Source organism: Dermacentor albipictus, chromosome 6 (assembly GCF_038994185.2).
Source record: "Dermacentor albipictus isolate Rhodes 1998 colony chromosome 6, USDA_Dalb.pri_finalv2, whole genome shotgun sequence".
NCBI lineage: Eukaryota > Metazoa > Arthropoda > Arachnida > Ixodida > Ixodidae > Dermacentor > Dermacentor albipictus.
Window position 1 is genome coordinate 68,624,484 of NC_091826.1, and position 21,438 is coordinate 68,645,921.

The window sequence follows — 21,438 nt, forward strand, 5'->3', positions numbered from 1 at the left end:
ATGAATATGTTGAAGTCTCTCCAATCCGCAGCCCATTCATGGTCTACCAGTGAAAACGCGGTTGCGTATTCTAGGTTTCCAGTTCAATCCAGATGGTTGGTCAGAACTGGCAGCAATATAAACGTAACAGGATTCAGGAATTCAACACTGTTGTGTCCACCGACAGCTCAAGCGCCAATTCTTTGGTCACTTTTTCCTTTCTCGCATGTGCAGCATGTGCGTCTCCTGCCCCAAGACAAACCAAGCGCATCTTGGAGAGGGTTCCGTTTCGTCTTCTTTGGAAAGGGACAACTGGCAGTGTAGCTTGGTGGGTGCTCAAGGATAAGCAAGGACTCCTGACATGGGCATCCTGGCTACTGCGCTACACACCATGTGGACACGAGTAGCTTTTAACTCTGATATGCTCCCGATTCGTAGCTTTACTTCGTATTTTCTTAGCACTAAGTCTGTTTTCACAAATTCTCTCACTGTGCCTTGTTCAGGATCGCCTTTGAAGCTGACCCCACCATGTCCAATTTGGAAGCTGTTAAGTACTCTTAAGTACAATCTTTAAATATACTGCCCTCGGTGCCTTGGTACATACCTTGCAGGCTTCTTTCAGGCCCATCACATGACAGTGGTCACAGCATGAAATGTAATGGCCTTCCTTATTCCAATATACAAAGCTATCGAAATCCTACGAAGTGAAAAATAACGTAACAGCTGTAAAAACTCCATGCAAATGTTTAGGTACATTGCATAATACAGCAGGGGCCATTCTGTACCAAACAATTGCATAGATGCCACCCCAAAGTCTTCTAGGGTTTTCTAGGACTATCCTGTCTGAATCGTGTATAATGTACCAAACATAGAATCTAAAACGTAATCATATTGGATGAACAATAATGTAAAGTGAAGAGAAATGACGTATCAATAAGCAAGAGCATGTTGCTTTCATGGGCAAACAGCACTGGAATTTTAGGAGCAGCAGCACAATCCACAGCCTAGCACACAGACGCAGCTTTCAGAACACACTGCAATTTGTAACCAGAAAGTTAAGCTCTCATCTTGACTTACTCTGTAGCGTCCCACGTTATTTACCTTTCTTTTTTTATTATAATTAGTGCTAAGTGGCTGATAGCTGCAACGTCCAAGTCTCATCTGCATCAATGACGAAGGGCTACAATATTGAAAGATAAGGTGGATCGTTATAAAATGTGTGTGACCCTGGCTACCATGTTTAAAAGAAATCAACGTCAACTAGAATGTGCACAAACACAATGTGGGTATGCCTGAGTGGATGCATCAGGCTAAAACAAGCACTGTAAAGCCAATGCCATCTGTTTAAAAGTGTGGTTATTCATGTATAATCCCTACTAAATGGTCTCAACGCTTTTGTTGCACTCTGAAACATCCATAGCAGCTCCTGGTGTCCTATACGTTTGCACATTAAAACATTAGTGTACACTTTGAATCGGCACAGAAGACAAAGGCAACACAGACTGCATCTCTCAACACATTGTAAAGCATGTGGCTGTAAGCCTTTCCTCGATCAAACCAAGATCATCATGCACGAAGACAGAAAGCTTATTGGAACCTTGTCTCTTTGCTACAGTGTGAGATGCAAATGCTTGCCAATCTATTCCATGCCACTTAATGGCATGCGCACACAGGTGCCATTTTTTTTGTGCATTGTTTTTAATGAACTTGAGTTGTTAGACAGCACTTATTCTGTGCCCTTCCCTTTCGTGTTGCTGTCATCTTCTGCGCTGATAAAAAGAATGCATTCATTCCAACTTGCCCAGCTTTCTACCTTGCTAAAGAACATTAGGAATGGCAAAGGGTAAAGAGCAATATTTAACATCTAAGTGGGTCTAACAGTGCTGGGCATGCGGTAACCCATGTGCATACACATGCAATGACCAAACAAACACCACTGAAAACCAAGCAAAATTCAGTGAGCATAAGTGAAACCAGCTGCTGAGGGGGCCTTTATTCATAATCTTCCCGACTGCCCGGGGACAAGGTGGCAGGGGAGCATTCTCAGCTGACGCTTATATTCAGGATACATTGGTAATACGTTCTCATGCAGACAATTAGAAATGTCTCCTCTGATCAAGAGAATAAAATAAAGCTGACTGTGTAAATGGCATGAAAGGGGAAAAAAATATAAAGAATGAATCTACGCAAGTCACACTAGGTGGCTTGTGCACTTACAATGTTCAATGCCTACTCGTCTTCAAAGATTGTAACAATGCTAACAGATGTGAAAGTAACAATAGGAAAAAAAAAAACGAAGAGAATGGCAACAACAATGACACAGCAAATTGAAGGCTACTGCCTGCCTGAACCCAGGGAAAGCTTAACAAAGAAAAAGTAAGTTTTCCCAACAATTCAGTTATATAAAACAAAAAAATCTCACAATCCTTGCTAACTTAGGGCACTCACGCATGAGAAAGCAAAAAAAAATGAACACACACACACACAGGCACACTGATAAAAGAGCAATAGAAAAACAAAAGAAAGAAAAAGCGGGGGACATCATGAGTGCCCGGTGTCTGCCACTCCCCAGAGCTGGGGCACAGTCTGTCTCCTCCGCTGCCAATACAATTTTTCTTGAGCAAGACAAGATGGGGTAGACAAGCCAAGAAGATGTCCAATAAGTGAATTCATAGGCAGCAAAAAAAAAGTGCACATTGAACACCATCCCCCAAAACGCTACCAGTCCCTAGAGGCGGCCAGCCATATTCTTCTTAGCACACAGGCGACATGTGGCAGCGTGTAGCCAATCCAGAGCGGTTCTCGGAAAAACAATTCAACAATGGATAAGAAAAGAAAAAAAAAAAGAAATATGTAGGAGGCGCTTAACACTGTCAGTCACCAGCGGAGCATGGACATGGTGCTTCAACTTGAGTTGCATGAAGCATGCAGCAAAGTACTGCAAACAGCTTGGAAGACTTCCAAACTGGCAAGACCAATTTCAAGCTTCAACTGAGTGCAGCACTGTGGTTGATGCTACTCACAACTGCGCGATGATGACCACCATGGCCAGCCCAAGCCCTTTTACTTGGGCTGCTTGAAGGAGACTTGCAGCGGTCGGCCCGCATAGCGGAACCCGTTTAAGGCCTCGATGGCCCATACACAGTCCTGGTAGTTGGCCATGGTGACGAAGCCAAAGCCCTTAGATAGGCCTGTGGCTGTGTCACGGATGATGTTCACCTTGGTCACCGTGCCATACTGGGCAAAGAGTTGCCAGAGCGACTTTTCGTCCGTATCGGTCCCAATGTTGTAGACGAAGAGCACATGCCCAGCCGCGTCTGCTGCAGTTGGAGCAGGAGCCATGCCTCCCATTGGGTACTGGTAGGAGCCCGTCAGTGGGTTGTACCGGTAGCGGCCCTGGGCGCCGCGCATGGGGCCTCCGCCACCAGCACCCGGGGGCCCAATCAGCTGACCCTGGGGGCCACGGCCTCCGGGAGGTCGCAGCTTCTTAGAGTTGTCCTCGGCAAACTTGATCAGGAGCGGCTCGGTGGCACCTGGAAGCGTTTGACCCGACAGCGCCGACATAGCAGCCTCGGCATTTTCGCGCAGGTCGTACAGCGCGAAGGCAACCCCCTTGTTGCTCTGCCCTGCGTCGTCCTTGAGCACCCGAAACTGGATGAGCCGACCAAAGTCCGCGAACAACTTCTCGGCTTGCTCAGGGGGGAAGTGCTTGGGGATGCCACGGATGTAGAGGTTAGCGTGCTTGATGGTCTCGCCGCCGGGTCGCGCATATGCCACCTTGATCTTCTTGTTCTGCAGCTGCAGGCCGTTCAGTGTCTCGACCGCACGTGCTGCATCGCCGGCTCCCTGATAGTCGACAAAGCCGAAGCCGTAGCTGTAGCCTGTTGCTTTGTGGCGCACAATCTTCGATGACTTAATGGGACCGATGCTGGTGAAAAGGCTGCGGAACTCTTCATCCGTCAGGCCCTGGGGAAGGTAGTTGATGATGAGGTTTGTCTGGCTGTTGCCCCCGTCACCTTCCATGATTTCGTCTTGTTCCAGTGTGCCCGTTGGTTCAGGCCCTCGCTGCTCCTGTTCGGTTTCGTCTGCTGCTTTCAGCCGCCTTGCCAGAACTCACGAGACAGCACTGGCTGTGCACTTGGCCCTGAATACCCCCAGTGGCGTGTCGAAGGGAAGAAAAAAAAAATAGCCCTTCCTCCGTGAACACTGTGGCAGGCGCGACGTGGTCAGCAAGGTGGCAAAGTTGACAAACCCAGCAGGAGAACAGGAGGGCCCCCAACGTCAGCAACGAGGAGCAGCACCGATGGTGGGTAAAGACGATGGATCCAGGCCGGTAAAAAAATAGTGAGGAAAAAAAAGAACAAAAAAAATTACGAAGAAAAAAAAACGGGTAAAAAAAACACTGGCTGCAAAAGAGCAAAAGAAGGTGGGAAGGAAGGGGGTTGGTTATCAGGTGCTTTCTTTGTACAGTCCTCCGCCATCATGTCAAAGCATCAAAAAGCGATGGGCACAGAGACTGCAAGAAAAAAAGGTTGGCACAGGAGAGGTGGGCTGTCATGGCGGCATAGCAATTATCATATAAGGGAAAAGACATACACTGCGAAACCTTTAACGCAGGCTGTTAGGCAACCACAGTGCGATGTGAAACTGGCACAGCACTAATAAATGGTCACAAAGTATTCACAGGACAAGCTATTAATTGAATGTCTTCCTCTCTAGTGCGAGGCTTAATCATGAGAAACATACGAACGAGTAATGCAAACACTGTTTTAAAATGCAAACGAACACATGAAATGCAGTCAAGTAACCCAATGCACTGACGCTCGCTGACAGGCTGGTCCTGTCATTCTAGTGGAGCCATACATTAACAAAGAATGTTGAGGCCTAGTACAACTGGTCACACTAGCAGCAGTGACGGCAAAGCATTTGAAAACACAACATGCAATTAAAAAATCACAAGCTCTATACTCCGTTTCACACAAATTCTCTCACTGCAAGTGTTTGCAATAAAATATATATTGTGTCACACAGGGAAGATATAGGCACACGTCGCGTAATACAATGTAAAATTAAGCCTCATACTTTTCAGGCTGTCTACCAAGTTGACATATTCAAATTCCCCGAGTTTTCCAGGTTTCCCCCGAGCGACACAAAACTTTATTTTAATGTCAAGACAGGCTGACACCTCATCACCCGACGCTGTCACTCCCAAGTAAGCATATTAAAAAACCAACTTAATCCAGTTTGAATAGTAAGGAGTAGTGTTTATCTTATTCAAAATAGAAAACTGAAGGTAGCGAAAAGTAAAATGCACAGCAAACAAAATATATTCGAAAAACAGAAATGATAGTAATAAATGATGATAAGCCCACTGTAAATAGAGTCGGAACATTTTCAAATACGAATAAAAAGAGATGCCTACAGAAGCAAATATTTTCGAAAATGAGCTATTTCTATCAAGTGATAGCAAGATCATTGCTATTAGGCCCTAACTTGGTCACAAGTGCTATTTTCTCAGCAGTTGGAAAGTCAACCTCAACTCTTCTCCCATACTCTTAGCCCATGCACAGTGCCTCCGTTTTGTGTTTCACTGCTTTCAAGAGTTTATTTTGGTTTGGATGAGGGTCGTCTGCATCTTTGCGTCAGCCAACACTTTGCTTTTTAAGCTCAAGCTCCTTCAAAGAAGAGGCGGCACAGTTCACAGCTCCTTTCCTGATCATTCCTCAATGCTATGGTCATTTGTTCCTGTCCTCGTTCTGCCGCACGTTCGCCCCACAAATCATTTGAAGCATCCTCTTGGCCAGTTGTACAGTCAACATCCAATTTTTCGTACTTCCCAAAGGCCATGAAAAAGCCCGAAAAATCAAACCAGGTAGTCCGAAAAAATGAATGCATGTCTTCTGCTGCCCTTAAGGGCTCAAGCCCTCACAGGTACGTCCGAAAAAGCCCCTAAGGCCTGCCAGTACACTTATTAAGCATATTGGTGCTCATACTGTGACAGGAGACGGCGGGTGCACGCGTGTATAATTATGGAATACGTACTGTGTCCCGTGACAATTGCCCCATCCCATGCTTTTTAAGCTTCACCGCAACAGATCACGTAAGCTTCAAAGCACATCACTGTGCCGACACGAAGCAGCCTTTCGGGAACCGGCATTATGCAACACGCCATGCTTTCTAAGATTCGAAGCTAATCGTGAGGATTACAGGGGCAGAGTCGGTGCCTTTACTGACAGCGGCGAATTCTTTCAATAGAAAGCACGGCACCGAACTGCAAGAACCTTAATACCGAATGTCGAAGCAGCTAAAGCTAGCGTTGCCGTGGTGGTGCCCACAGCTGCCAGCGTATCTACATGCGTTCGTTACGATTAGACAATTTGTTACGATCCCTCTCTGTTACTCGAGCCAGCAGCAGGGCGAGCCATTCCCTTTCAATAAAATGACCACTAATTTTCCCTGAATGTAACACAAACTCCCAGAGTATTCCCAGAGTTTTTCCAGACTATTGAAAATCCCTGAGAATTCCCGGTCTTCCAGGTTGGTAGACACCCTGACCTTTTATGTATCATAATGACATTTATTATACGGAAGGCATTGGAGATCTGATCCTGTTTACCACCAAATGAGCAGGGCAACGTGTTTCTGCGACCAGCGGGCACAGTGCACGCTACCAAAACATAATATTTCACATCCTGAAAGTAGAGAGGTGCACAAAAGTGTGCCAAACTTGCTTTCACAATATATGAAGAAATTATTCTGCAGAAAGCACTGCACATCAAAAATTGCGGTGAAAAACTCGCAGACGACTTCTACGACTGTTTTCTGTGGTTCACGCTACAATAATGCCTAGTATTAAAAAAAGAGAATTCCCAAATTTCACGTGCCCGAATCGCAATCCGATTATAAAGCCCGCTGTAGTGGGGGGGCTCTGGATTAATTTTGACCACCTGGGGTTCTTTAATGTGCACCTAAATTCAAGCACACAAGCATGCTTGCATTCTGCACTAATGGAAATGTGGCCGCCACAGCGGGGACCGAAAACATGACCTTGATCTCGGCAGTGCAATGCTGCTGCCATTAAGCTACCACAGCAGGTTTCTTAACAAACAGTCATTTTAAAGATAATTGCATCAAATGCTTGCTTTGCACTGTATAGAAGTGTTGTTGAAGCACCGTTACGATAGACAAGTATGCAATCGAACTCGCATTCAGCCATTAAGAACAGTGCACCATTGAAAACATCCAGTTACTTAGCATCAAATTTAGAGCGGTGGAAAAACCATTAGGTGCAGGCAAAAATCTGATTAGGCGCAGTGTCCCAACTATGTTTGTACACAAGATATGGTAGAAATTTTAACTGAAATAGTCAATAAGTATACTGCAGTCGGCTTTCTGCACACAGCGAGGCACTGGAGCTAGAAATCACCAAACTAGTTTCATCAAGTTTCAACAGAATTGCCTTCCCGTGCATGTATTGTGCTAAAAAGCCACTTCTGCAATTCCGACTTGCAACAGACGTTGCACGTTCGGCACCATTAAAACAAGCAAGAACAAAGAAGTTTATGCAATTAGAACATGTAAACAAGACATTCTAGGATGTGCACAAATAAAAAGAAGTCACAGCTGCGATGCCCACAAGTTTCTTCTAGTTGCACAATCTTTGCAGCATAACTGTGCTGTGGAACATGTAAAAGCTGAACACATTACAACTACAGGAACTGCTTTTTTCGATTGCTCAGGGGTGCAAAGGTAGCTTCCCACTCGGAAGTACACATACTATAAGATAGTTTTAAAGTGGCACAGTTACCAACTGTGCTAAACAATGTGCGACTATACATTTTCCGAGGCTTCTTCCTTGATGCCAGCTTGGTGCCATTCAGCTACAAAAAATACCAAACTGTAGAACAGCACAAACAAAAAAGACTGTACGACTGTACATTGGAAGATCCGCCGGAGAGAACTGCAACAAAAGTGCAAAGACATCTAATGGAGAAACGACAGCATCAGCTATATCCATGGCTACAACCACTCCATTGACCTTCAGGATGACGATGCTGCCGAAGCGCTCTAGATTTTGGTTTTAACTTTACTATTGAGACAGCATCACTGAAAGGAGATTCTTTATCTTTAATCGGCGCAGGCTTGACACAATTTTCTGCTAAAATGTAGTTTTGGAGCAGGATGACATAAAGGTAGGTTTTGGTACAATTTGGCATAGCTGCTCCACCGATGAATGGCAGCATGCAAACTGCCTTCAGAGAGGAACATGTTGCGGGGCTAAACAGGTGCACAATGGTAAAAACATTTTTCGCGACAGACGACTAATGATAGGAGTGTACATACAGACAGGATAGGAACTGTCGCATCTACAGGTGCCTTTTGTGCTCGTCTGTTTTGCACAAGAACCTAGTTATACACTGCAGTAAGAGTGAAGGCATTCGCAGTGGAGGGAATGGCCGAGAGCATTTTGTAGCAGGAAAAAGGTCGATTTGTAGCAGAACTTGTAGCAGTTAACAATGATAATTCTAATTGATTACCTGCCCGACTTTATTTCTGTTCGTCAAAAATGGTTCCAAGTACCAGTGCACGATTGTGAAAATTCTTAAGGAAGATAATGACGCAGCCATAGTGAGTCAGCCAGCAACGCTCAAATACGAAGGTACTGTGCGTTCCCACGCAGTAAAGCATGGCACACAACACTTATGGCAATACGGTCACATGGTATACAGGATGACCATTTTAACAGTTTAGTTGTAGGCCTAGAGACGTCTAGCGAGTAAAATGGCAGAGCTACAAATGCGCTCTATCAAAAGCGTAGATAAACGCAACATAGCAAATTAGCTAATAACACGCAAGAAGGTAAGTTTCACTTTGCCGAGTGCACTATGACACAGCTGCTGTGCCAAATACACAAAGTCGCCGTCGTCGGATGAGGAACATCTCTCCAACCAAGGCCCCCACTGCGAATACGAAGTATGAATACAGGCCTCTTCCTCTTTCACACCAACAAGCGTAATGGGCCAAGCACTCACTACTAGGCCCGACTGAACATCCTCCTAAACTACATACAACCCGCGAATATGGCTATAAAGGTCTTCAGAACGGCACCGTCCATCAGTGGACAGGACAGCAGCGAGACCAGAATGTTGCTAAATCGCTGCCTCTTTTTGAAGCAGCTTTTCAGATGCTTCCATGAATTTTTCTGCACCGGCATTGCCTTATCGTCCATGCTGCCTTTTCTGCAACATGTGGACGCTCTCAATAGTGTGGCTACGGACTGCCCAGTCACTCCTGTTTGTGATAGCCCTGGCATGCCCTGTGGCTTTCCTGACGGGGCTTCCTGTATCCACCGTGTCATACTGATGTCGTCATTCGGCCAACCACCGATAACCTGTGGTCAGCAACGTCTAGACTAGATGCTATAATGGTCTTCAAAACGGCACCTTCCTTCAGTGGGCAGAGCAGCAGTGACGCCAGACAGTTTCTAAATTGCTGCCTATTTTTCATGCAGGTATTTCAGTATGCCTATAGCAACAGTTCTGATGACTTTTTGATGCTGGTGGTCTTGAACAGCCTTGTTGCTTGCTGCTTTTGTATTTTGCACTGTTGCGATAGCCTTCTCTTGAGTGGTGACACTGAATTTGACAATGAATCTAGAGGGGTGCCTTCAGCAATTATATAAAAGACAAGCGAGGCTAATACCATTGCTACAAGTAGCAGTCACTGCTCAACCAGTTCCCCCTCCTGAGATGGCCAATCTTCTCACACAGTTGTTGGCTGGTCAGAAACAGATTGCAAGTTACAGTGCCAACATCAAAGAATCTTTTAATTTGCACTTAAGAAACTTCTGAAACGCGCATCTTCGCTTGAACTTTCTACAGCTGCTGTTGATTGTAGTACAATTTGTGGCAAGCTTAACTTTAAACTGTCTCACTTAGGGAATTGGTCACTAAACGTGCATAAAAATCCAATGATTTAGAAAACAATTCACCCTTGAACAATATTTTTTTTGCATGATTTACCAGAAACATGTGATGAAAATACTGACTCATTAATGCATACTGCCACCCAGATGCTAATAGAGCACCTCCAGATAATGTGTCCAGATATTGAGTGCTGTCATCGTGTAGGCACCAACCAAAACTGCTGCAGTTTCCTTTATATCCGATGGCACGGCTATTTCAGACACTACTGAAATAGGTAGTGCTTTTAATGTCTGCTTCCAATCAGTGTTCACATATGACAACTCTCTCCCACTGGTCACAAGTACTAATCTTGAGTTCTAATCGGCTATGAGGTAATCAGCAAAAACAGCATCCTGAACTTGATTATCAAATTTAGACACAAACAATTGCACTGGCCCTGACAGAATTCTGAACAGCTTTCTGGTCCAATGCTCTCTCTGGAGAAGGGTTGAAATCTGGGCCAGTTGGTACATACTTGAACGAAAAAACCAGTCAAAAACACAAAGGACAAGAGAAGAAGTTCACGACACAACGACTGGACTATCAACTGTGGTTTATTAGAATCCGTGTAGTCCCAGCAAGGGCAGCAGAGCATTACCTTGGTATTCACATTATTCAATTACCTCTGGTATTCACATTATTTGGCGGTCATTTTTCACAAATCCTCTGTTTTAGGCATCGTCCCTCAGTCTTTGAAGCTAGCCAAGGTCCTGCCTCTCCATAAATCGTGTTGCTTTACATCATTTGCCTCCAATTCTGGTAAACTACTGGAATATATCATACACAAGCATATAAGAGATGCATCAAATAACCTTGTCTCTCACAAACAACATGGATTTAGTCGTGGTTTCAGCAAAACTGGCGGAATTTGCACATGACATTACAACCTGTCTTGATATTGGCAAACAAACTGATGTGTTATTTGTACTTTTCTAGTTTTCAACACTGTTATACACAACAAGCTACAAAGTAAACTAAACGTAATATTAAATAATCCTCGACTGACCGAATAGATAGCTAGCTTTCTTAATTCTCGCTCTCAATTTGGTTCTTTTCATTCCACTTTGTCGTCGGCTGCAAATGTAACATCAGGTGTTCCACAGGGCTCTGTTCTGGGACCCTTGCTATTTTTAATATTCATAAATTACCTTCCCAGCAATATTAGGTCAAAAGTCCGTCTTGATACAGATAACTGTGTCCTATACCAGGTAATTTATTCTCCTAGTCATCACACCTTGCTTCAGGATTCCTTCACCAGATATTGCATCTTGTGTACGTATTGGCAGATGCACATTAACTTTCAAAAAACCATAGTAGTATCATTTATGAACAACCATTTTCTTTCACAGCATGTGTAACGTTCAAGAACACAATAGTTCCCCATGAACAGGTGTACAAAAAAATACCTTGGAATTATCTTCACACACAACATGCAGTGGTCACAGCATATTGATCACATTATATCTGAAGCACTAAAAGAGGTTACTTAAGAGGAAGCTTTAGCTCGGGTGCTCCTATCTAAATACATGTAAAAGGAGAATTCGTTTTTCTCGGCGACCGCTGCACCAAATTTGACGGGGTTTGCTGCATTTAAAAGAAAAGCTTAGAATCTAGTGACTGTTGGTTTTGAATTTTCGATTTAGGTCGTCAAATTTTTATAAAAATTTGGCAAAAATCGCAAATTTTCAGAAAACGAAACTATCAAGTTTACAACTCCGTAACTCAGCAAGAAAAAATGATATCGCAATTCTCTGAATTATAGTTGATAGCACATCTAAAGCGGACAAAATTGATATGTTACACATGAACCTCAATAAATGGAGCAATGTGTAATTACAACTTTTGCAGAACCTTCGTAAACAACATAATAAATTCACGTAAGATGTAAACTGACATATCAAATTTGTCCGCTTTGAATGGTCTAATGGATGCCGTTTACAGAATCGCGATATCTGTTCTTGATGCAGAGCTATTAGCTTGTAAACTTCGTGCTTCTATTTTTTTCAGATGTCTGAATTTTTCAAAATCCTTTTAACAAAATTCAAGCCCTAAATCAAAATTCCGCTTCCAACAGTCACTAGAATTTAACTTGCTATCTCAAATGCAACAAATTTCATTAAAATCGGTCCAGGGGTTATCTCAGAAAAACGTTTTTGCGTTTTTACATGTATTTGAATAGGCCGCGTCGGAGTTGGGCCCGAGCTAAAGCTTCCTCTTAAGACAAGTGTTATCTAAATAGTATAAAAAAAAAAAAACGCCATAAACTGCTGATACATAAAGCACTTATTTGCCTTGTATTAGAGTACACTTCATGTGTCTGGAACCCTTATAAAGTGTGCAACATTGAACGAAACTGATTCTGTGAGAGTTGTTGAATGCTGGAACAAGTTGCTCAGTTCTGTTCATGAATTGGCACTGTCAGGTTTTGTAAAAGCACTTGTGTAATATCTTCACAATCTTTCTTTTTTAATATATGTTCTACCTTTTTGTCTGTTTCTTGTATTTGTTGTACTCTACTCCTGTAATAGCCCTGAATAGGGCTGCAGTATTTGAAAATAAATTAAGTAATTCACACTTTTATAGAAGTACCTGGTGTAAAAAAAGTCTGAAATATAAAAAATAAATCTGGTTCCTGGTTCTTTTGTAAGTCAGATCACACACACAAAAAATTAATGTGAGTTGTTGGCATCGATAGTAGCCATGGTGATGCACTTGCTGAGTGAAAGCAGTATCGTTAATTGTTTTTCCTCATTGCAGCAGGCAGCTGTTTCTTTTTACTGCATTCTTTATGCTCACGAAGCCATGGCTGTCAAGTCAGGGAGCGCGCAGAAGCCTCCTCGTACTTGATTACTGCACACCATCAGCCTTTCTTTGCAAGCAAGGTGGTACATTCCTCAACTGGCACTGGAGCCTCCACATGCATTGCTCAGTTCCTGTACAGTACTGCACAGTAATGTAAAGCGTGGCACAGCATTGTACAGTAATAAATAAGGGCCCTTTCCCAGGCAGTGTTCAAAATGTAAGAGATTAGAAAATTAGTCAAGCTTCGATCAAATGCCGATCTGAAATCGACTGTGTGCTCTTTTGCGAGTGAAAACCCGACACGACAGCAAGGATTGCTCGTAATAGCTTGTACATAGTCTGTTGAAGTGATGATGGTTAAAAGCAACCCACGATAAGGACAATAAAGTTGCACTTGATGATAGTCAAATAACTCATAAAATAATGCGCACTCGTGAGCATCTACCGTTGTTTGAGACACTGTTAAAAGAGCCTATACGTTAGGCCGTAAAATTAACAACTCAAGAGAAGCTTCTATGCCATCACTGCTGCCGTTAATTAAAAGCTATGTTGTTGAGTCGACCAAAGTGCAAACTTGGTGCTTTTTTTTTTTTAATTGCAGTCCTAGATGCACTGCAGGTTAGTTTTGACGATAACTCCAGTCGTAGCTTTATTTTTCTCAAGACTCCCCAGCCTACCAAGAATTATCAAATTTGATAAAACGCTCGGTTGTCACTTCAGATGGTGCACAATGTTCCAAGTAGAATAATTCCAAATGATTAGCAACGCATAGAATAACTGTTGATCAAACTGACTGATTTCTATAGGCGTGGCAACGTTAAATGTTATAAAATTAAATGGAACGCCATACAGTTGTCTTCACTGCCTTTCTATGCAACATGCAATCTCCTGCAGCGATTTGGATTATGCACCACGCTGTTGTGACTGCAGACCACAGTTTATGAGTGCAAAATGAGATGTTGATGCTGTGATAACACAAGCTTGAGGGCTGAATCTCGCGTTGAAGTATCTAAAGAGACGCATGCATCCATGAAAGCTATAAGTCTGGATCTTTCAAGGTGCTACAGGCAAAGTAGCAGTACACACGCCCTCAACATGTGTGGTTTGTGTGCTACATAGTTGTACGCCCCGCAAGGGAAGTCACAATGAAGTCACACGAGTCTCGGGTCGTTTCTGGGACTTGGAAAACATGGGCGTTAGTGGTGACTGCGGCCCACCCTACAAATCAACTATGATGAGTTCAAGTCCACTACTGCAACAATAAAAGATGCAAGTTTCTTTGCTTTAGAAGCCTGAAGAGGGGGCCTGTCCCAGAGACAAATGCCATGAAGCTTTGAGGTGACTAAATGCCATAGTACAAGGGCAGCTGAGGAATAAAGGGTTGCTAGTGAAATACAGTAAGACTGCACGACTGCACCTAGTTGGCGGACATGCTGAAGTGATTGCTGAGAGTGAAGTGTTATCTGACCATCAAAGACCCATTTTCCACGTGCCGCACCGAGAAGCGCTGAAGGAAGATAGAATCCCAACAAAGATTTTAGTGTTTGACGCTTCATCTCCTGCATTAGACCATCTGTCATTCTTTGAACGGGTGTCTTGAGATGGGCGTAAACTTAAAACCGGGACGTCGTTGAGCTACTTTAGAGTCTTCAACAATACCATAGACAATAGCAGTAACATCCAAAAGGCATTTACTCAAATTTATATAATGGAGAAAGCTAGCAATGCCTTTTGTTCTTGAAGTGATACCTTTATTTCGCTCTTCTCTGCACTTTTTGGTTTGTTTCTGGCCATTTAGGGACACACTGGGACATTAGATATCACTAATTATCACTTGAAATTAAATGTACAATGGTCAGGTGTGAATCGAGGACCGTCACCACATAAGTGGTGACTCATGCAAGCCAGTGCTTAAGATGCTTGGCATATCGGATAGTAAGAATTAGAAAAAGTGAGCACACATCTTTTAGCCGACTATGAAAATCAAAATTACGGGACACGTTCACCCCCAAAATTCACTAAGCGTCTCTCATCATACTGTGGCACATCTCTACAAGGTTAAGCACATGCGATAAAGCATGTTAAAATGCTGAATAAAAGCGCAACACAATGCCTTTTCTGCAAGGTCCACCATGGCAGCAGAGGGATATGTTTGTCACTGAAATTTACAGCATGCCTCTTTTAATGCGCAAGCTATCGGTTACAAAGCTATCAATCCAAGGTTGGTTCTGCCAAGATTTTTTAAATATATTTAGACCTGCCCCCTGGAAGCACTTCATAAAGATTGTAAATACGGTGAATGTCTGTGCTGTTGCATTCCGGTGACACATTTCTGCAACGAACAACCACAACGCACCCCTAGTACTCGCAACCAAGCAGGACATATTACATCCCACAGTACAAGCACAACAGTGCACACTTATGTAACCTTGCGTCTACAAATCATATGACACGATTGGTCCATAGTAAGTGCCGCAGATCAAGAAACGCACGGAGTGAGAATTACCGATGACTGTGCTACTATACTGCTTCTGCAGCATAGCCTGCCAAGTCTGCGTAGCCTGCAATGGAGTATAGTATCCACAAGTCTACATACATACACTAATATCAGGGTATCAAATACGACACCAAGTATGCGACAGCATTCAACACATGCATTATTACTCAAGCGTACAACCCACAACAATACAAAAGGGGACGCTTGATGTTCAAACAAAGATTCTATCAGTTGCAAGTCAGAAAGAACCTCCACTCACTACTTGCTACATACCTCAAGTTGAATCCCTCGTGAATTTTTTTTTTTTTTCAGAGCAGTAATGAAGCAATGACCAGCAGTAAACGCAAATATGTTATTTCCTTTCATAATGGCCTACAGTGTACACTTTCTGAAACTGCTGCATGCAACTAAAGACCAAGTGGTTATATTAGCTATGCTGCGCAATGGCATTCATAAAACTGCTGTTGCGTTAGTTCAATGCATTCAGACTGTTTTATTGAACAGATTACTGAAGTTTTATAGAGGAAACAGACACTACAGTGATCCAACAAGCATAGAAATGACAGGAGAGAACGGGTTTGGATAAGTATTCCCAGACACTTATGTAGTGCAATACGGATTCGTTTCTTTGAGTTTGCAACCTTAAGTGTGTGTCTAATTTCCTTGTACATCTTTGCAACTTCACACTAATGGCAAGAAGCTTTGCGAAATTTCACTTTCTTTTCGCTCTTACATACCTTTTCAAACAACAATCTTATAAAATTGTGCTATTAATAGTGAACATTATGACAGCAAACAGCACTCCCAAATAAAGCGACTCACAAACTTTATGCCACACACAGCATGTGCAATGTCATCAATGATGTTCACAAAATCGTTTGTAATCCTAAGGTTTCATGGCAGTGACAATGCAGTTGCACTGGGTGCGTTAAGGAGCTGAAGTACGCTCCCGTTTGTAGAGCGTGCTCTTAAGTGAACTTAACGGCCACAAGAGACTTCACTGTGCAATGAGGGAACGCATTCTATGTGCTCCAGTCTGGGAGATGGTGTGCGGGAGCTTGTGCCTCCTATGGCTTCCAGCATCGTGGCATATTTAACCTCTCCTTGCACTTTCACCTTTTCATAGTGCAGTTGTAAAGACCTAAACACAGTTGACGCATTACATGCGCTCTTCTGTTCCGAATTTGCACTCAAGCTTCACGCGAAACAGGGACATGACTGCATGATCTCCGCTTGTCAGATGCATTGGCATAAAATCAAATAGTTGTTCTTTGGCAACTAATCGATTGGCCACATGATTCTGAATGCCTCAAATGGTAATGCACCCTCCTGCGATCTGCAATGAATTACTACAGTCAATGTACCACAGAGCAGAAACAACTCATGTTGCAGTACCTCTGACAGCAGCGCGAACAACTTGCATCACAAACGTAAACCACTATCGCTGCCTCCATCTCCGCGTGTGGTGTCTCTTGAGCTCGACATTGCCTATCAAGAATTGCAGCCGCTTGTCAGCGACGCTATGTTTACAAAGCGCGTGAAATGCAATAGCGGTTGCAGAAGCAACATAAGTCACTAAGTGATGTGTCAGTGCTCATGCTCCTGGGCACAGCTGCCTAAAATCGTCACTAAGCTACGCTCCAAAGGCTTCGTGCCTGAGCACACTTGAGTGCATGGCTTTGGAGTTCGGGGTGCGGTAACACAAGGTGCCCGTTGCTTAGCTAGACATCAGCCAAGCTGCACCAATGCTTTACAATCATGAGCAATGTGTGAGAGAACACTAAACTAGTTTTTAGGCAATGATTAATGTAAAGTGTGGATCTCAAGGTGAGATGTTAGTATGTAACAAGTGGCTCTTTTAATTATTGGGTTTTACATTCCAGAACCATGATCTGGTTATGAGGCACGCTGTAGTAGGGGACTCCGGGAATCTGGACCACCTAAGGTTCTTTAAAGTTCACCTAGATCTATGTATACAGGTGTCTTCACATTCCGCGCCCATCAAAATGCGACCTCCGTGGCCGGGATTCGATCCCGCGACCTTGTGCTTAGCAGCCCGACACCAAGTAGCTCTTTCGCTCAGAATTTAGTTGCATTGAAAGCTTTTATGCCAATATGTATTTAGCTACTACAGCCTCTTGAAGACAATTAAGGTGTGCCATTTTATATTGCTCGACGGGGTACTTCCTAACATTCCCATGCTAATGGCTACAGAAACCTGCATGACTGCCAGTGCCGAAATTCCTGCTATGTATGTTTGCACAAATTTCTGAAGTTCATCTCTACTGGCACACTCAGGGACAGGACATGACAGGCAACGTGGAGGTATGTTGGAAAATGGTAGCACCACACAACAAGGGAGGCAAAGTTACTCGACAGCCCCAAACAGCAATGGGGGAAAAAGACGTTGCCTGTCCATCTCGGCTGAATGTGCCAGCAAACAAACATGAGACACTCCTCACACAATTTGCCAACCATGACAGCCCAACAAGCACTTTCCATCAGCAAAGCCTCTCAGTGAGTCCTCTTCCACACGGTATTCATTTCACACATCACAGAGCTTTGGCCATGCCATCATTGCAGTTGCCAAATCAAATTGTGTTCCAACACGACTTACTGAATCTGGATGCAAGCTATAGCACTAACACGAAAGAAGCTACTTTTTCGGGAAAGAGTGAATGCAATTTTGATTTCACCTTCATGACCAATGGACCCAAAATATTGAGCTAGCAAGAGATTACCAAAGTAACACGCGAGCCATTTGAACTAACGCTGTTGGCGAGACATAAAATGTTGAACTGATATGGCAAAGGATGCTTTCGGCTTCATTTGAATTTTGGACTAAGAAAAATTTAGTGATGAACCCGCAGTTGTGCAATAGGACTCTTTTGGTAGGCAAAAATATTAAAAGTTTCGAAAAAGTTACAGAATAAAATGAATATAGAAAAAAATGTCTTACAAAAAGACGCCCTCAATGTGCGTTACTAGAAGAGCAAAAAAAAAAAAAGATACACGTTATACATCAGTGAAATCGCACAGCACAAGAAAAACACTTCATTACAACAAACACGAGATCAAGATCTGCAAGGAAACCGCACAAGAGGTTGGCTTCGCTGCTTCGAATGAGATCAGGACAAAAAGAAAGAAAAAAACACGGGCCGAACGGCGGGAAGTACAGAAAAACAAACGTGGTCCCGAACGTTTCCCGAAAAAGCGTGAAAGGCTAATGGCACCGCACCGGCGCATGCGCTTTACGCACCTGGCTAGGGGTGATCGAATAAAGCGCGGGGGGCTCAACCTTCAACGCCGCACGAGCAGGCCGGCGTCATTTCAGGTACGAACGCGCGAAGGAACATTCATTTAACAGCGAACATCGCACATACGAACACGCCTGCATCTTCATACGGCGGCCCCACCCAACCTAATCTAGAATGAGGACAAATAAACAAACAAAAAAAAAACTCCGGAGTAGCGGTTAGCGCGCAAGAACCGGCATTCGCAAGCGCGCATAGCACACGGTAGGCCAGAAGCCAGGCGTGTTCAATGAACGGATGCCGGCCGGAAGCTCGCGTATCATTCCACGACGCGGCGTAAACCACCTAGACGGTTTTCGAAATGTCCGTTAGCATCAGTGAGTAGAAGAAAGACTCTCGTGCGCTTTTGTTGCTACCTCGACCAAACAAGTCGTCGCCGCGTAAAAGAAAAAAAAAATATGTATAACAAGCTTAACAACTCCCGCCGACGCTGCCGCCACCATAAACGTTAGGCCTAACGTGGTCAGCGTGCATTGGCGCCGACTCGGCTTTCAACTGGAATCGATAGTCCGAGCACCGGACACGATTCGGAATCGCTCGTGCCGGCACGAGTAGGCACTGTACGCGCTGTACAAGCAGGGAAATTCGGGCAAAACGTGCACATACGGGAAAAAAAAGAAAAAAATCGGTTACTCACAAAGACAGAAATTCACGTCATAGACGCTGCTGCATGAATTTTTGGAAGGCGACCACTGGCCACCTGCCGGCGCAAAGGACAACCACGTTGATCGATAAAGTCCGCATCATGTAGAAACGGCGCGCGTTTATTGTCAGTTTCGGAATACACACACTTCTTGTACTCAACTAGTTAGTAGCTGTTGTACTGTTTATTTCCATGTGGTCAGAATAAACTACAGGGACAAAGCGTTTGAACGTGAGCACGTAGAAGTTCAGAGTGGCCTGAAAACATTCTCATCTTAGCACTTTGAAAAGTTTTCACCTAAAAAGCGGGCAAAACTGCAGTAACAAAACAGCAAAAGGTAAGCAAAATTATTTTGACGTAGTTTAGCTAATACACACTACCACATGTAAAAAAAAAAGTGTTGGACAAAAAAAAGTTAGATACCTGCATTAACTGAAAGCGAAACTAGAACTAAGTTATGAGTCGACGCGCTTTTTTTAACGCTGCGCATCCATGTAACAAAAACATTTAACAAATCTACCCAAAAGTTTAGTGGACATGCATCAGTAATAGCGTCTGCTGAGAGCGAACACCTAAAGCCACGCTAGAATTCTCATTCAATATTTAGCTGATGCTGGAGTCCCCAGAAAAAATAAATCATTCAAATCTGCAAAAGTTCCTCGCTCTAGAAGGGTTCATTGTAATGGAGTTAATTTATAATAATAATCTTTAAAGGAATGACTAGTGCTACGATGGGCCTGTACTTAATGTCTGCTAAGATGCACAGCTGTGCTTCCCTGATGTGGGTAGCTTTATTATTTCGAACATTACCTGCGATAACGTCCAGAGCGGAACATCGCATGATGTCTCACTCCGGCTATGTTCATTCCGGGGCCTCGCACATAAAAATGCACACAGATGCACACTGACGCATAGCTCCGAAGTTAATTTCGCAAAATAGGTACAGTCACAATTCTTATCAATGTCGATTTTTCAAATCATCCGAAAAACTGTTTTGTTTAATTGAAATATGTTGAATTAATGAGGAAAAATGGAAACGAACACGCCAGAAAAGCCTACCGTCCGCCGCACCATGCCTTTGAATGGTACAGTCTGACAATCCTAGGTTACCCAGTGCCACTGCATGTGAGCCATAACTACGGTCCCATACCATAACCACTGACCTCCAGTAACTCCCCCTAGTGGAGGTCAGTGGCCATAACTGCTTCCAGAAGGTGTTGACCCAAGGAAGTAGACGTCACGCGGAGGTTGTAAGCTCGACACCCACCGGTGGCAAGTTGTATTTTCGTCCCCTTTCATTTCCCGTACATTTCCTTGACTTAGTTGTTTGTTGGCTTTAACAAGAAGCACTGCCACATATTGTATTTCTTTACTCTTCAAGTTGTAGAAACTCCGCCGCACGTTTCTCGAACGCGAAGGGATGACGCTTGGCAAGCACGAAAAACATTTGTGGGATTTATTTCAATTTGATGCTAAGGCTGGTCTCGAAACGCTGGGCCTGGGACGTCATATAACAGAGCAAATTTGCGGACGTCTTGTAAAAAATGCGGTTGCGCCTGATGGTCTCGCTCATAAATAAAACAATGATAGTAATTACAATACTGCTGCGCGTGTTTCTTGTGGCTGCATTCGGGAGCGGCAGCGATAGAATCAGAGCTAGCCATAACGTCATGACACATCATGACGTCATGACGCACGTACCTAGCTCATGGATGCCGAAACTGGTTCGCAGGAACAAGTACAACAGTAAATTACTTAGGACGGGCTGAGGCTCGCCAGTATTTTTTCTTACTAAGGTTTAGAGTGTTCCTATAATCATTTAGCCCAAGAAGTCATGTCATTTCATATCTTTCATTTACGGGACTGTTACTAAAGAAAAGAAAAACTGAAATCAAACCCCTTAATCCCCTGATATTCTTTTTTTCATTTTGCTTCTTATGTTACATGAGAGACATGATACGTAAAAATAAATATATATGAGCTTTAATTTGGAGCGATTTAGCTTGGATGCAATATGTGCGTGCGTGCGTGCGTGTGTGCGTGTGTGTGTGTGTGTGTGTGTGTGCGTGCGTGCGTGCGTGTGTGCGCGCGTCAAATCAGAATTTTAAAACGCCCTTTCATATTCAGTTTTCATCAGTTAATTCAAGTAGTTAGAGTTACTTTTGTACAAATATATATTGACGTCTAGCCAGCTCAGCAAAGCAAAGGTCTTGGTTCTATTCGAGCAAAGCCTTCCCG

General features: G+C 43.6%; 1 protein-coding gene across 4 annotated transcripts; it reads right to left on the reverse strand.

Moving 5' to 3' along the window:
• Window positions 1-1,932: 1,932 nt before the first annotated feature.
• Window positions 1,933-19,348, reverse strand: LOC135910528 (ELAV-like protein 1-B). 4 transcript variants are annotated; one of them, XM_065442603.2, is made up of 3 exons: window positions 19,195-19,309; window positions 18,203-18,227; window positions 1,933-4,385 (listed from the first exon to the last, which is right to left on the reverse strand). In XM_065442603.2, the coding sequence occupies exon 3, from the start codon at window positions 4,000-4,002 to the stop codon at window positions 3,043-3,045; it is 960 nt and encodes a 319-aa protein (XP_065298675.1). In that variant the 5' UTR covers window positions 4,003-4,385; window positions 18,203-18,227; window positions 19,195-19,309; the 3' UTR covers window positions 1,933-3,042. The 4 variants fall into 4 exon arrangements, with proteins under 4 accessions (XP_065298675.1, XP_065298677.1, XP_065298674.1 ...); XM_065442605.2 differs by having other exon boundaries at window positions 1,933-4,185; window positions 19,195-19,301; XM_065442602.2 differs by lacking the exon at window positions 18,203-18,227 and having other exon boundaries at window positions 19,195-19,348.
• Between the last annotated feature and the right edge of the window lie 2,090 nt (window positions 19,349-21,438).

Coding starts and splice junctions, on each gene's coding strand:
- LOC135910528 (XM_065442602.2), bottom strand. CDS start 4,002: ATGGAAGGTGACGGGGGCAACAGCCAGACAAACCTCATCATCAACTAC.